Source organism: Salvelinus fontinalis, chromosome 26 (assembly GCF_029448725.1).
Source record: "Salvelinus fontinalis isolate EN_2023a chromosome 26, ASM2944872v1, whole genome shotgun sequence".
Lineage (NCBI taxonomy): Eukaryota > Metazoa > Chordata > Actinopteri > Salmoniformes > Salmonidae > Salvelinus > Salvelinus fontinalis.
The window spans coordinates 31,496,342-31,510,338 of NC_074690.1; the positions used below are offsets into that span (position 1 = coordinate 31,496,342).

A 13,997-nucleotide genomic window follows, 5' to 3' on the forward strand; every position below is an offset into this window, starting at 1 on the left:
CAGGCTGGGCTGGGTTCGCGCCCAGGCTCTGTCGCAGCCGGCCGCAACCGGGAGGTCCGTGGGGCGACGCACAATTGGCATAGCGTCGTCCGGGTTAGGGAGGGTTTGGCCGGTAGGGATATCCTTGTCTCAGTATGTAAAAATGTAATAAAATGTATGCACTCTACTGTAAGTCGCTCTGGATAAGAGCGTCTGCTAAATGACTAAAATGTCAAATGTAAATGTAAAACCAAAGGCTTATATAGTGTATAAGAGGACATACAAGAGGTTTTGTAGTGATCCCTAGTTGTTGATGTAAAGAATATTTGTTGGTCCGTAAAGCCCCCTTCACTGGCTCAAATAACCGACCAATCAGCCTGTTACCAACCCATATAATAATTTTTTTTAAACTGTGTTTGACCAGATAGAATGCTATTTTATAGTAAACAAATTGACAACAGACTTTCAACACACTTATAGGGAAGGACATTCAACAAGCACAGCACTTACACAAATGACTGATGATTGGCTGAGAGAAATTGATGATAAAATGATTGTGGGGGCTGTTTTGTTACACTTCAGCTTTTGACATTATCGATCATAGTCTGCTGCTGGAAAAACTTTTGTGTTATAGCTTTACACCCCCTGCTATATTGTGGATAAAGAGTTACCTGTCTATCAGAACACAGAGGGAGTTCTTTATTGAAAGCCTCTCCAACATAATCCAGGTACAATCAGGAATTACCCAGGGCAGCTGTCTTGGCCCATTACTTTTTTCAATCTTTACTAACAAAATGCCACTGGCTTTGAGTAAAGCCAGTGTGTCTATGTATGCGGATGACTCAACACTATACACGTCAGCTACTACAGCGACTGAAATGACTGCAACACTTAACAAAGATGTGCAGTTAGTTTCAGAATGGGTGGCAAGGAATAAGTTAGTCCTAAATATTTCAAAAACTAAAAGCATTGTATTTGGGACAAATCATTCACTAAACCCTAAACCTCAACTAAATCATGTAATAAATAATGTGTAAATTGACCAAATTGAGGTGACTAAACTGCTTGGAGTAACCCTGGATTATGGTCAAAACGTATTGATACAACAGTAGCCAAGATGGTCCATAATAAAATGCTGCTCTACCTTCTTAACAGCACTATCAACAAGGCATGTCCTACAGGCTCTAGTTTTGTCACACCTGGACTACTGTTCATTCATGTGGTCAGGTGCCACAAAGAGGGACTTTGGAAAATTGCAATTGGCTCAGAACACTGCAGCACGGCTGGCCCTTCGATGTACACAAAGAGCAAACATTAATAATATGCATGTTAATCTCTCCTGGCTCAAAGTGGACATGTTGAAAGCACCGAGCTGTCTGTCTAGCACACAGCTCAGACACCCATACATACTCCACAAGATATGCCACCAGAGGTGGCAAAGAAATTCTGAATACAAAGCCTTAACTTTGGGGCAAATCCAACCACTCTTCATATTTTCAAGCATGGTGGTGGCTGAATCCTGCTATGGGTATGCTTGTCATCAGCAAGGATTAAGGAGTTTTTTAAATGATAAAATGGAATAGAGCTAAGCACAGGCAAAATCCTAGAGGAAAGCATGGTTCAGTCTACTCTCCACCAGACACTGAGAGATGAATTCACCTTTCAGCAGGAAAATAACCTAAAACACAAGGCCAAATCTACACTGGAGTTGGTTACCAAGAAGACAGTCAATGTTCCTGAGTGGCTAAGTTACAATTTTCACTTAAATCTGCTTGAAAATGGTTGTCTAGTAATCAACAACCAATTTGACATAGCTTGGATAATTTTTTAAAGAATAATGTGCAAATATTGTATAATCCAGGTGTGCAAAGCTCTTAGAGACTTACCCAGAAATAGAAGCTGTAATCGCTGCCAAATGTGATTCTAACATGTTGTACACTGTATTTCTGGCATAAAAAATTATCTGTAAAACGTTACTTCATAGCTCTAGTGATGTGTGGTTATGGACACTCATATCAGACTGAAACGGAACCCCCACACCCACCACACACAACAAAAGACAATCAAAAGGTTCGGGGCTGGACCAAAAACATCCGGGGCTGAAGCCCAGGCCTAACGACGCCACTGTTCGTCACCCATCCAAAGTTATCCCTTGTGGGTTTGTTTGGAGTAGGCCTACATGTCCTTCTCATTTGGTTACTTAAGTTTCATCTGGAATACAATTGAGAAATTGGTGCCATGATAGGCATGGTAGGATTTTGACCTTGAATTCTTATCTAATGCATAAAAGGCTGGCATAACCCTAACCTTTCCCCAAGATTTCATGGCTCAAAATATCATGGTGAAAAGCCATTTAAACTATTATGGACAGTAGTATGAAGTCAGTGAACTTTGCTTATTTGAAGAATTAGAAGCTTACAATCTTACTCTCCGAAACCCTGCCCGATGAATAATTCCCGAACCCTTACTAGACAGGACTACACCATTCTGATTCCTCATAAAGGGACTGTTTTAATCTAGCCCCCATCTCACTGGTGGACGTGTATTTGGATGATCTGTGTTTTGCTCTTTCTACCAGTGTGTCTGTGTATCTCTCGCTCAAGCTCTCTGTCTATGTCTATCTATACATTCTCTGACAGGGCAACACACATTTGAGCCAATCAGTTGTGTTGTGAGGGAGTATACAGAAGATAGCCCTATTTGGTAAAAGACCAATTCCATATTATGGCAAGAACAGCTCAAATAAGCAAAGAGAAATGCCAGTCCATCATTACTTATAGACATGAAGGTCAGTCAATAACGAAAATGTCAAAAACGTTGAACGTTTCTTCAAGTGCAGTCGCAAAAACCATCAAGCGCTATGATATAACTGGCTCTCATGAGGACCGCCACAGGAATGGAAGACCCAGAGTTACCTCTGCTGCAGAGGGTAAGTTCATTAGAGTTACCAGCCACAGAAATTGCAGCCCAAATAAATGCTTCACAGAGTTCAAGTAACAGACACATCTCAACATCAACTGTTCAGAGGAGACTACGTGAATCAGGCCTTCATTGTCGCATTGCTGCAACGAAACCACGACTGAAGGACACCAATAATAAGAAGAGACTTGCATGGGCCAAGGAACACGAGCAATGGACATTAGACCGGTGGAAACATGTCCTTTGGTCTGGAGTCCAAAATGTTGATTTTTGGTTGCAACCGTTGTGTCTTTGTAAGACGCGGTGCGGGTTAACGGATGATCTCCACATGTGTAGTTCCCACAGTAAAGCATGGCGGTGTTATGGTGTGGGGGTGCTTTCCAGCATGGCTGCCACAGCATTCTGCAGCTATACACCATCCAATCTGGTTTGGATTTAGGGGGATTATCATTTGTTTTTCAACATGACAATGACCCAACACACCTCCATGCTGTGTAAGGGCTATTTTACCAAGAAGAAGTGTGATGGAGTGCTGCATCAGATGACCTGGCCTCCACAATCCCCCAACCTCAACCAAATTGATATGGTTTGGGATGAGTCGGACCGCAGAGTAAAGGAAAAGCAGCCAACAAGTGCTCAGCATACGTGGGAACTCCTTCAAGACTGTTGGAAAAGCATTCCAGGTGAAGCTGGTTGAGAGAATGCCAAGATTGTGCCAAGCTGTCATCAAGGCAAAAGGTAGCTATTTGAAGAATCTCAAGTATAAAATATATTTAGATTTGTTTAACACTTTTTTGGTTACTACATGATTCCATGTGTTATTTCATTGTTTTAATGTCTTCACTATTATTCTACAATGTAGAAAATAGTAAAAATAAAGAAAAACTCTTGAATGAGTAGGTGTTCTAAAACTTTTGACCGGTTGTGTATACTATAGCTACCAGGCTGCCCAGGCTGTTCTGTTCCCCTCATGAAGATGAAAGTCCACTACTCAAACAGAATATGTAAAACCTCACATCCACCACAGTACACACAGTAGCCCCCCAATAACCACCCGGCTGCACACACCCACTGTACATCAAAACTGAAACACTCTGTAATGGTACAAAACATCCACTCCACTCAACTTCTGTAAACACAGGAGCCAGGATTAATCGACTGTAACCATAGGTTGTGTATGTATCTAGGCTGTGCAACCCTAAGCAACTGAATAATGTAAGCTCATAATCCAAACAAAGCAAACATAGATACACAAATACATTTCTTACATTTTGGTAATTTAGCACAGTGGTTCTCAAACTGTGGGGCGTGCCCCTGGGGTTGGCAGGGAGGGGGGGGGGGGGGGGGGCCCAACAAGCCCATGTCAGCTAATGTTTTTTAGCTCATAGATTTTGTGGTTTGAGTCAACTCAAATATCACATGAATTCACATTAGATATGGCAAAATGTCAAGAATTGCAAAGTTAGTTTTAAAATTACAAAAATTCTCTGTACCCCATGACAAAATGTGTAGAATTGCAGGAAATATGCTTTAAACCTAAAACAAAAAGGATCTCCACCAACAAGAGAGGTGTGAACAGTTGGTGTCATGAGCAGTGCTTGTGCCCATAGAAATAGACATGGCGTGTGCACGTGCACGTCCAGGGGTGGTGTGGAATGTTCCCCAATGCTGGAGGGGGGGCCTGAGTGAAAAGGTTAGGGAACTCTTGATTTAGCAGACGGTCTTATTTAGTCAGTGCATTCTACTTAGTCAGTGCATTCAACTAAGTATACTTATACATATGGTATAGGTTAGGTTCCATACCAGTGCAATAACAAAGCCTAAAAGCTTTCAAAAGAGGCCTATGTGTTCAGTAGCCTACTGAGTGCAGAAAAAATAAACATTTAACCTAAAACAGAGATCTAGATGGGCATTGGAAGGAGGAAAAACCCCACCTAGAACTAAAACAGGACACATTGTGAAAGAAAAAAGAAAAGATAAGAGAAAATGACATTTTCCAAAGTGATTTATTTTGTTTTATTATGTAAGAAAATAAGACAAAGCAACATTGTTCTACTCCTTACATTTTTATTTCCAATGGCACACAAGGTGAAATTCTTACCCGTTTGGCAAAAACAAAACAGAACAAAACACAACCAATAAAATGGGAACAGAAGCGGAATGCATCATGATAATTTTCAGTAGTACTGTACTTATAAACTCTATATAATCTTTTAAATATTTCTGGATGACACCAACGAATGGGAAAACTAGAGCATTTTAAAACTTGGTTGTAGTGTTTTAACATAGTGAGCATAGGCTTAATTTGCATAGCTTAAGTGTTAAAACAAAATAGCTTTGTCCATGAACTATATATTATACCAAATGTCTATCAACTACAACATGAATGTGTTGCTAAAAGCAAAAAAATGGACACAGATGATGAAATGACAGGTAGATAACCAAACTTTGCTGGACAGTGACAGTATGCTTTGAACCAATGTCAAATGAGAACCTCAGAGTTGAATCATGCATTCTCACTTCCGACATTTTGGTTTTGAGTAAGGCCTTTTTGTACAAAAACTGAACTGGAATTGACAACAACAAAAAAACATGGTAAAACAGTTGGCATTTTCATAGAAAAATCATATCAAATTAACTGGTAAACCACCAGAGGCTTAAGTCAAGTTTTTTTCTGTGGATGAATTTGATTATTTTAGCATTAACATCTGTAGTTATCTCTTAACGCTTGGAATGGGTCCCCACAATTGTAGTGCTTGACTGCATTACAAACTATTTCTAGGAGAGAACAGAGAAGCATCATCAAACAAAATAAATCTCAAATAGTTTCATTGTACTTACAAAAATTGTCTCTTAATACATCTTGGCATTCAAATATTGGTGGATTTTCAAAAAAGTATGTATATTTTCTGATTTATAGCGTATTGTTTGTATTAAAGTTAAGTACATTTCCCCACAGTTGATCGATGGAAGGAAGACTTGCACGAGCTCGCATTTTCCCCTTTAGAGGACTTCAGAAGGGATCTGTGAATACTTACCGAGACAAATAACAATCAGATAGGAACGTAATGGATAACGTCCACAGTGACTGTGCATGAAATGTCAAATGAGATAATACAATAGTACACAGAGCTCCTCTATGAGCTTGCCAGTCCCTCTTCATCTCTTGGCCTCTATTTAAAATACAGCTCTGGCGCCCTCTCTAGGCCCAAGGGGACTTTGCTCGAACCTGCGAGTCACACCCCACGCCTTGTCCTGACACCCCCCCATCAATCTTAAGGAGGCAGAATATGTACACAGATCACACATACAAAGACCCTCAACCTCTTAGGAAAACAGGAAAGAGTGGATCAGGCTGTCATCAGCTATTATTGGATTTGTTCTTCTACTACATCGTATGACTGTCCCATGCTGACCTTTTACGTGCTGCTTGTACCTCAGGTAAAAAACACAAATAAGATGTGAAAGTGACAGGGCAAATAAGAGGAATACATTACAGAGGAGGTTTTTCTTTTTTCCCAGCCACCACCAGTGTCCAATGGCTTTTCTCTCTCCCTGGAGTAGGCTGGGTCAGTGTATAGTCATTCAAACACATTTTAACATAACACTGCATTAAAATCTCTCCCATCGGCTTCTTCACAAAGCCCCTACATGCACAGCACACACAAATTCCTTTGTACTTCCACATACAATCTCTCTACCTGAAAATGCCTTGGATGTTTATTTCCGGGAAGCAAATTACATTTTTGCATTGCCTTCTTGCTATGCCCTCTCTCATTACTGTTTTAATTTTATTTAACCTTTATTTAACTAGGCAAGTGAGTTAAGAACAAATCATTTTTTACAATGACGGTCTACACCGGCCAAACCCGGACGACGCTGGGCCAATTGTGTGCCGCCCTATGGAACTCCCAATCACGGCCGGATGTGATTCAATCTGGATGCAAACCAGGGACTGTAGTGTCGCCTCTTGCACTGAGATGCAGTGCCTTAGACCGCTGCGCCACACGGGAGCCCAAAATGACTAAAATCACCTCTAAGTTTAGTTAATGCATCCACAGCACGGGCCAAAACACCACACTACATAGACAGCACATGGAGGGGCACAGGTTAAAACAGAGTGAATATAGAGGAAAGAAGCCCTGCCTGCAAAAGAAAAAAGCTTTGGAAGGCGGAACAGAACGCATTTGGTGAAGATAGAGTTTAAGGTGATGAAGCTAGCTTACTCAGAATGGTCTGCATGACACAGTATTGTTTGCGTTGGTATTTTGTCAGACTCTTGGTAAAGGAATTGCAGGTCAACATGCTGACATAATCTGTCAGACTGGCTATCCCTTACTTACCTCTCTGCATGGAAGGAAAAAAAGTAAATATCAATGGAATAATGACAAAATGGCTGCCAAGAATGGTATGTGTTACATCATTGGTCAAGTGGAAAAGACATCCGCCATCTTCTTTACTTAGATATTATCACTGTTGGATGAGATGACTGGCCATTTAGCCTACCCAGGGTTGTGCCCTCTAGGGGAGAGGAGTGGTGGCTCGGTTGGGTTCTTCAGTGGCTATGACTCGGGGAGGATGGAGAGGCGGGGGAGGGGGTGTATGAGGGAGGAGGTTGGGGTGGGTGTGTTACTCCCTCTTGTCCGCTGCTTTGGACTGCTCCCTCTCGATCATACAGCGACGCACAATGCTGTCGAAACTCCCCAGGTAGAACAGAGCAACGGTCCGGAACAGCCCCATGGTCACAATCTGCACAGAAGTCACAATAACATTATGAGCCCTAGTCACTATTCACGATCACCAGAGTTAGACAGGAACACAGTTTTGGGACAATCTATTATTATGTTATAATCATATAAAATATGACTTAATTCTATCTCTATGGTTATAATAGATGTGTAATAGATACCCAATTGCTTTGGTAAGTTGATTGTTACGGTTCAGTTAACGCATGTTTACCAAAAGACCCCAGAGTAATATCCTGGGTGTGTTGTAATGGGGCCGTGTACATTCCTGTACTGTTGTTACCTGCTGGAGGCCCTCTGTGATGGAGGTGACAGGTGACATTCCACAGGTGAGAGCCGAGAGCATGTATCCGTCAGGCCCCACAGAGCTGTTGAAGTTCCCCTGCTGTAGGGGTCACAAAGACATGGCCGCCCGAAAAAACGCTTTATCACACTTCTAGAGAGCAATTCTCTCTATGGTCCTGACTGGAAGGGGTGTACAGATAAAGCTTTTTGTGTTGGCCTAAGGCAGAGTAAATGTGATAGCGACAGTTGTTGAGAATGCAGTTTCTTACCACAGCATCCTTGACCACGATTTTAGCAACCTGCTCCGGCTGAGTCACCCCAGACGTCTCGGAGATCAGCCTGGTCTCTAAAGGCTATGGGAGGACGAAGAGAGAAAATATAACGCGAGGCGTCAGAGTAAAAGACAAAAGAAGAGAACATTTCCACTTTTTTCATGAGGAGACTTACCTTCGTCCTATTCTCCTCTGCTAGTCCTGGTGTGTCAGTGTCAGGGGGGTAGGCAATTGTCACATAGATATTATATGGCTTCATCTGCATGGAGGAGTAGAGGAAAGAGTACATTAAATTAGCCACAAAGAGGCCTTTTGGCCTCCAACGTGAGTAGGAGGAGGAACTAAATACTACCCACTTCCATCTGCAGGGACTCAGCCAGACCACGAAGGGCAAACTTGGACGGGGAGTAGGCAGTGTAGCCAAACAGGCCGATCTGGCCAGCCTGGGAGGAGACAAACATGATGCGTCCCATCCTCCGCTCCTTCATAGTGGTGATTACAGCCCGTGTGGGATACACACTGCCCAGGTAGTTCACCTCCATCAGACTCTGTTATAGACAAGGGAAGGAGCACAAAAAGTCATTAATGATGTATTATTATTATTATTAATAATAATAAAAGCTGAGCAATACCCATACTACTAACAATAGCCCTGCAATATGTTGTGTGTTATATTTCTGTGCAGTTTCCATAGTAATAGAATTTCTCTGGAGGGAGGCCTAATGAATTCAAATCAAATCAAATTTTATTTGTCACATACACATGGTTAGCAGATGTTAATGCGAGTGTAGCGAAATGCTTGTGCTTCTAGTTCCGACAATGCAGTAATTACCAACAAGTATTCAGAGTAATAACCAACAAGTATTCAGACCCTTAACGAGGCCTGTGACCAGCAGTGGAATGCCAGGATGAGAAGGAGCTAGGCTAGCAGCACCAGCAGAGCCAGGCTCCTTCCAGGAATTGTAATGAAGCCCAATAAATACACTGAACAAAAATATAAATGCAACATGCAACAATTTCAACGATTTTACTGAGTCACAGTTCATACAAGGAAATCAGTCAATTGAAATAAAGGAATTAGTCCCTAATCTATGGATTTCACATGACTGGGCAGGGGTGCAGCCATGGGTGAACCTGGGAGGGCATAGGCTCACCCACTGGGGAGCCAGGCTCAGCCAATCAGAAAGAGTTATTCGCCACAAAAGGGTTTTATTACAGACAGAAATACTTCTGTTTCATCAGCTGTCGGGGTGGCTGGTCTCAGACGACCCCGCAGGTGAAGAAGCCGGATGTTGAGGTCCTGGGCTGGAGTGGTTACATGTGGTCTGCGGTAGCGAAGTCGGTTGGACGTACTGCCAAATTCTCTAAAATGACATTGGAGGCGGCTTATGGTAGAGAAATTAACATTAAATTGTCTGGCAACAGCTCTGGTGAACATGCCTGCAGTCAGCATGCCAATTGCACGCTCTCTCAAAACTTGAGACATTGTGTTGTGTGACAAAACTGCACAATTTAGAGTTACCTTTTCTTGTCCCCAGCACAAGGTGCACCTGTGTAATGATCACGCCATTTAATCAGCTTCTTGATATGCCCCACCTGTCAGGTGGATGGATTATCTTGGCAAAGGAGACATGCTCACTAACCGGGATGTAAACAAATTTGTGCACAAAATGTTTTGAGAGAAAAGCATCATCATAATTAATAACAATTGTATTTATTTATAATTTTTTCCTAGTGGCTTTGTGATCTGCATGGCTTTAAGTTGCTATATTTGTTATATATGCACATATTTAACCAGGGATGTTTTCCCTTCACACCATGAATTCAATTTTACTACAATGTTTGAAAATAATTGGAGAAGAGCAGTTAGTTTGATTAAGCTACATTTGTTTTTTGCCTTGTTGTGCGTATGGAACATTTCTGATGTTGTGTTTATATTTGTTCAGTATACATTAGGATGTGAACAGCCACACACAACCTCATTTACCCTTGGTCATTATCTTTGTATTGGAACAATGCCTTCATGCACACACTTGTGAACACACACACGTACACACACACACAATCTAATTTATTCCTTCGGTTATTATCTCTGAATCTGGACAATCCCTTGACTGTGAGAGAGCGAAGAAACCTGCCACCTCTTCAGCCTTGAATTAACCCGCTCTCTCATTCTTTCACTGCAATCCAATCTGCTGCAGACCTAGACTGCATTCTCATCTTACCTTATGGTTTGCTAACTGCATCTTTAAACTAAAAGCTGAACCCTTGATTCCACCTTCAGACACACATCAAACCCATTGACTCTTCAGTCTGGGAATCTAAAATCTTCTCTCATTGCCTATTCAGAGTTAGTTTTGGCACAACATCCCCAACCTACTAGTTACCTACTTACTCTGAAGCGCTCCACCTCCACCTCCTCAAACTTCCCAGAGAAGGACGTCCCAGCACAGTTCACCAGCATGTCCACTGGACCAAGCTTCTCTTGACACTAAATGGATTAAAATTGCATTGATGTTGTCATTTGCAAATAGAATACACAAAAGTGTATGTCACCAATGTTCCCTCAAATTTTTTTCTGTAACTGAGCAAATATCAGGTCTGCTGAGCGCAAACTTGAACCTTGTGAAAATTATGTGTAACTTTTGGTACACATTTACTGTGAACAATGAGGCTGTACCCGCTTTAAGTTACAGTTATAACATTGGTCAAGTAGGCTACTGTAGCTATTTGATCATAATGTAGGCCTCCCAGACTGGCCTACCATAAAAAACAACAGAGAAAATGCATCCCATAACATTCTAACATGGAAATAGCAGTTCTATCATTCAGCCTACAGTAGCAGCCAATGTGTAGTGTTCAATGTAGGCCTACATTCCATGAGACTTTTGGAAAAAATCATGCAGGGCTTATCCACTTGTCCTTCAGACCAGGAGGTGACTGAAAATGTTGTGTCGTTTAATGCAAGATACCACTTTACAAAATAAAATGCATTATTATTCCCATACCATTATTACAGAAAATCAGACAAACTATTCTACCCTCTGCCTATTGGCTACTTAGCTTATTCAAGACTGTCTCAAAATACAACACTACACTTTTAGACAGAAAAATTATTATTTACCTGACATCTTTACCTGACTTTACCTGCGTACGTTTTGTGCCCTTGTAGGAAGCAACCACTCTCCCATTGCTGACTAGAAATTAGCTATAACTGGGCTAATAACTCACTTACTAGAAAAAAATATGAACAAATGTGCACACGTGGCTACATGCAGCTCTCGCTTTGATCTTAAAACAAGCGCATCTACTTGCGAACACTCATGCTGTGAACACAGTCCAGTTCAAAGTGAATGGCACAGATCCACATATGGCAATGGTCTATTTGCATATAGGGATACTGCATCTCTGGTTATGGCGCACCGGATTAGTAGAGTATAGGTTGTGCCTGTCAATGCAATAGAATCTTACTCCAATGTGCTCTGCCTACAAGAAAATCTCTTGCATAGTTAGCTTTTTTTCCAGTATGTTGCATTGAAAGTGTCTGATATTACGTTGATTCGATCCCAATTCTCACAGTAGAGGGAAACATTGATAGTGTTAACTAAAAGGTAAAACCTAGAAAGTTGAGTGAAGTTCAATCACGTGCTTCTCTGCGGGGGCTGATATTTCCTCTGCGAAGCAGTCCTGGGAGAGATGTGCTCCTGCGAACAACTTAGAGGGAACATTGCCTATCACTTTGATTTACCTGCTTAATCACACTTTCCACCTGTCTGTAGTCCTTGGACACGTCAACTGATATGCAGAGCACAACCTGAGTGGAAGAGGAATACGAATACCAAAACAGTCAGTGTAAGAAGTTGCTAATGTGATCATTAGGGTCAATATTTTATCATTTACTTGCATCCAAAAAAAAGCTACAAAAAAAGAGCATTGTCTTTCTTCTTCCAGGTTGTACTAAAACATGTAGCTACGTAATACATACCTGCTTGTCATTAATTGCACATTTCTCTACTTCTTTTTTCGCTTGAACCAATTTACTCTAAAGAAAAAGACGGAAGGCTTGATAAATGTTCTGTCTGGGTGAAGAACAGGGCAAAAGAGTCAAGGACATTGATGTTTTGTTTATTTCTGCTAACCTCGTCTCTTGCCACTAGTGTGATGAAGGCTCCTTGTCTGTAGCACTCCATAGCAATGCTTTTCCCTATTCCACTGGAGCCTCCAGTGACCTGCAGGTTAAGAGGTGGTAGGTGAGAGAGGAGGGGCATTCCTTCTAAAGTTAAATACAAGGGCTGTGCCCTGGGGGTCAAAGTCCAATATATATAGGTAATTATAAACTGGGTGGTTTGAACCCTGAATGCTGACAGCTGTGGTATATCAGACTGTTATACCATGGGTATGACAGCACATGTATTTTTACTGCTCTTGTTATGCTGGTAACCAGTTTATAATAGCAATAAGGCACTTCGGGGGTTTGTGTTATATGGCCAATATACTAAACCCTCTCATGCCTTATTGCTTAATTATAATGTGACTTTTGCAAGTTAGTACATGTGTTTATTTTACACAAATGTCCTGGTTTTGACTAGCTTTGACTACCTACAGATGCAAACCACAGATGCCAGTATTTAAATACTACTTTTCACTTCCAACTGGAAAACTGAATTGTTACTAGCTGTCAATTCATTGTAGGTGTGCCGTGGACGAGAAGAGCTATCTGTTGCGTGCACGCGCAGTTAGGAAATATATTCACCTGTAACACTTACAGTACAATGGTTTCAACACTGTCACTTACCACGACGTGTGCCCCATTTAATTTGAGAGGTTTTGGGCTAATCAAAGGGGATATCATATACAACAGCAACACGAAGGCAACGATGAATGCAGCAACGACTAGAAGCATGATAAAAGGCAAAAGGAGCCACCAGGAATTGAAGAAAAGCCAATCCGTGATCGTTGAACTCAACCATTCCTCATAGGACATGGGTGAAACTGCCAGTTTGGTTAGCTTAGTAGCTAACGTTCGCTTTTGGACTCGGTAGGAGCGAATCGCGGGGGCTGGTCAAAGGGATGGCGATGAAACACAGAGTTTTTTAGCAGTATATTTGGCGCGAGTCAGAAACATTTCCCCTAAGACCAATTGCTGTTGTGGACCCACTGAGTTATAAGGTGGACCTTGGCTATACGATCTTGCATTCTGTTCCTGCCTAGCTACAACATAAACCAAAACAAATCGACCGCTGTGAAACAGGTAAGAATAACGAAGTACTTCCGAGTCACGGATTTTTTGAACATTTTTAAAACAAGATTTCCTTCCTGTATGCTTTGTAAATGCACAGTACGTTGTGGCGCAGAAAAATGGGAGTCATTATACTCAGCAGTATTTCTAGGTTTCAAGTCCACAACGTTTAGACCCAGAGGACCTTCACTGCGCATTTTGCGGCCAATAAAGAGTGGCCAATCAGTTTAAATCCAGTAGTTTTTTCATGTTGGACATTCATATTACACCCTACACCACCACTGCTGGCTTGCTTCTGAAGCTAAGCAGGGTTGGTCCTGGTCAGTCCCTGGATGGGAGACCAGATGCTGCTGGAAGTGGTGTTGGAGGGCCAGTAGGAGGCACTCTTTCCTCTGGTCTAAAAAATATCCCAATGCCCCAGGGCAGTGATTGGGGACACTGCCCTGTGTAGGGTGCCGTCTTTCGGATGGGACGTTAAACGGGTGTCCTGACTCTCTGAGGTCATTAAAGATCCCAAGGCACTTATCGTAAGAGTAGGGGTGTTAACCCCGGTGTCCT

The 13,997-nt window shown here is 41.9% G+C and overlaps 1 protein-coding gene across 1 annotated transcript; it reads right to left on the reverse strand.

Moving 5' to 3' along the window:
• Positions 1-4,885: 4,885 nt before the first annotated feature.
• LOC129824112 (3-ketodihydrosphingosine reductase-like) lies at positions 4,886-13,472 on the reverse strand. Its single transcript, XM_055883460.1, has 10 exons — positions 12,996-13,472; positions 12,340-12,429; positions 12,186-12,242; positions 11,949-12,014; positions 10,596-10,691; positions 8,557-8,748; positions 8,376-8,459; positions 8,198-8,281; positions 7,927-8,028; positions 4,886-7,647 (listed from the first exon to the last, which is right to left on the reverse strand). The coding sequence occupies exons 1-10, from the start codon at positions 13,182-13,184 to the stop codon at positions 7,528-7,530; spliced, it is 1,080 nt and encodes a 359-aa protein (XP_055739435.1). The 5' UTR covers positions 13,185-13,472; the 3' UTR covers positions 4,886-7,527.
• Positions 13,473-13,997: the final 525 nt, after the last annotated feature.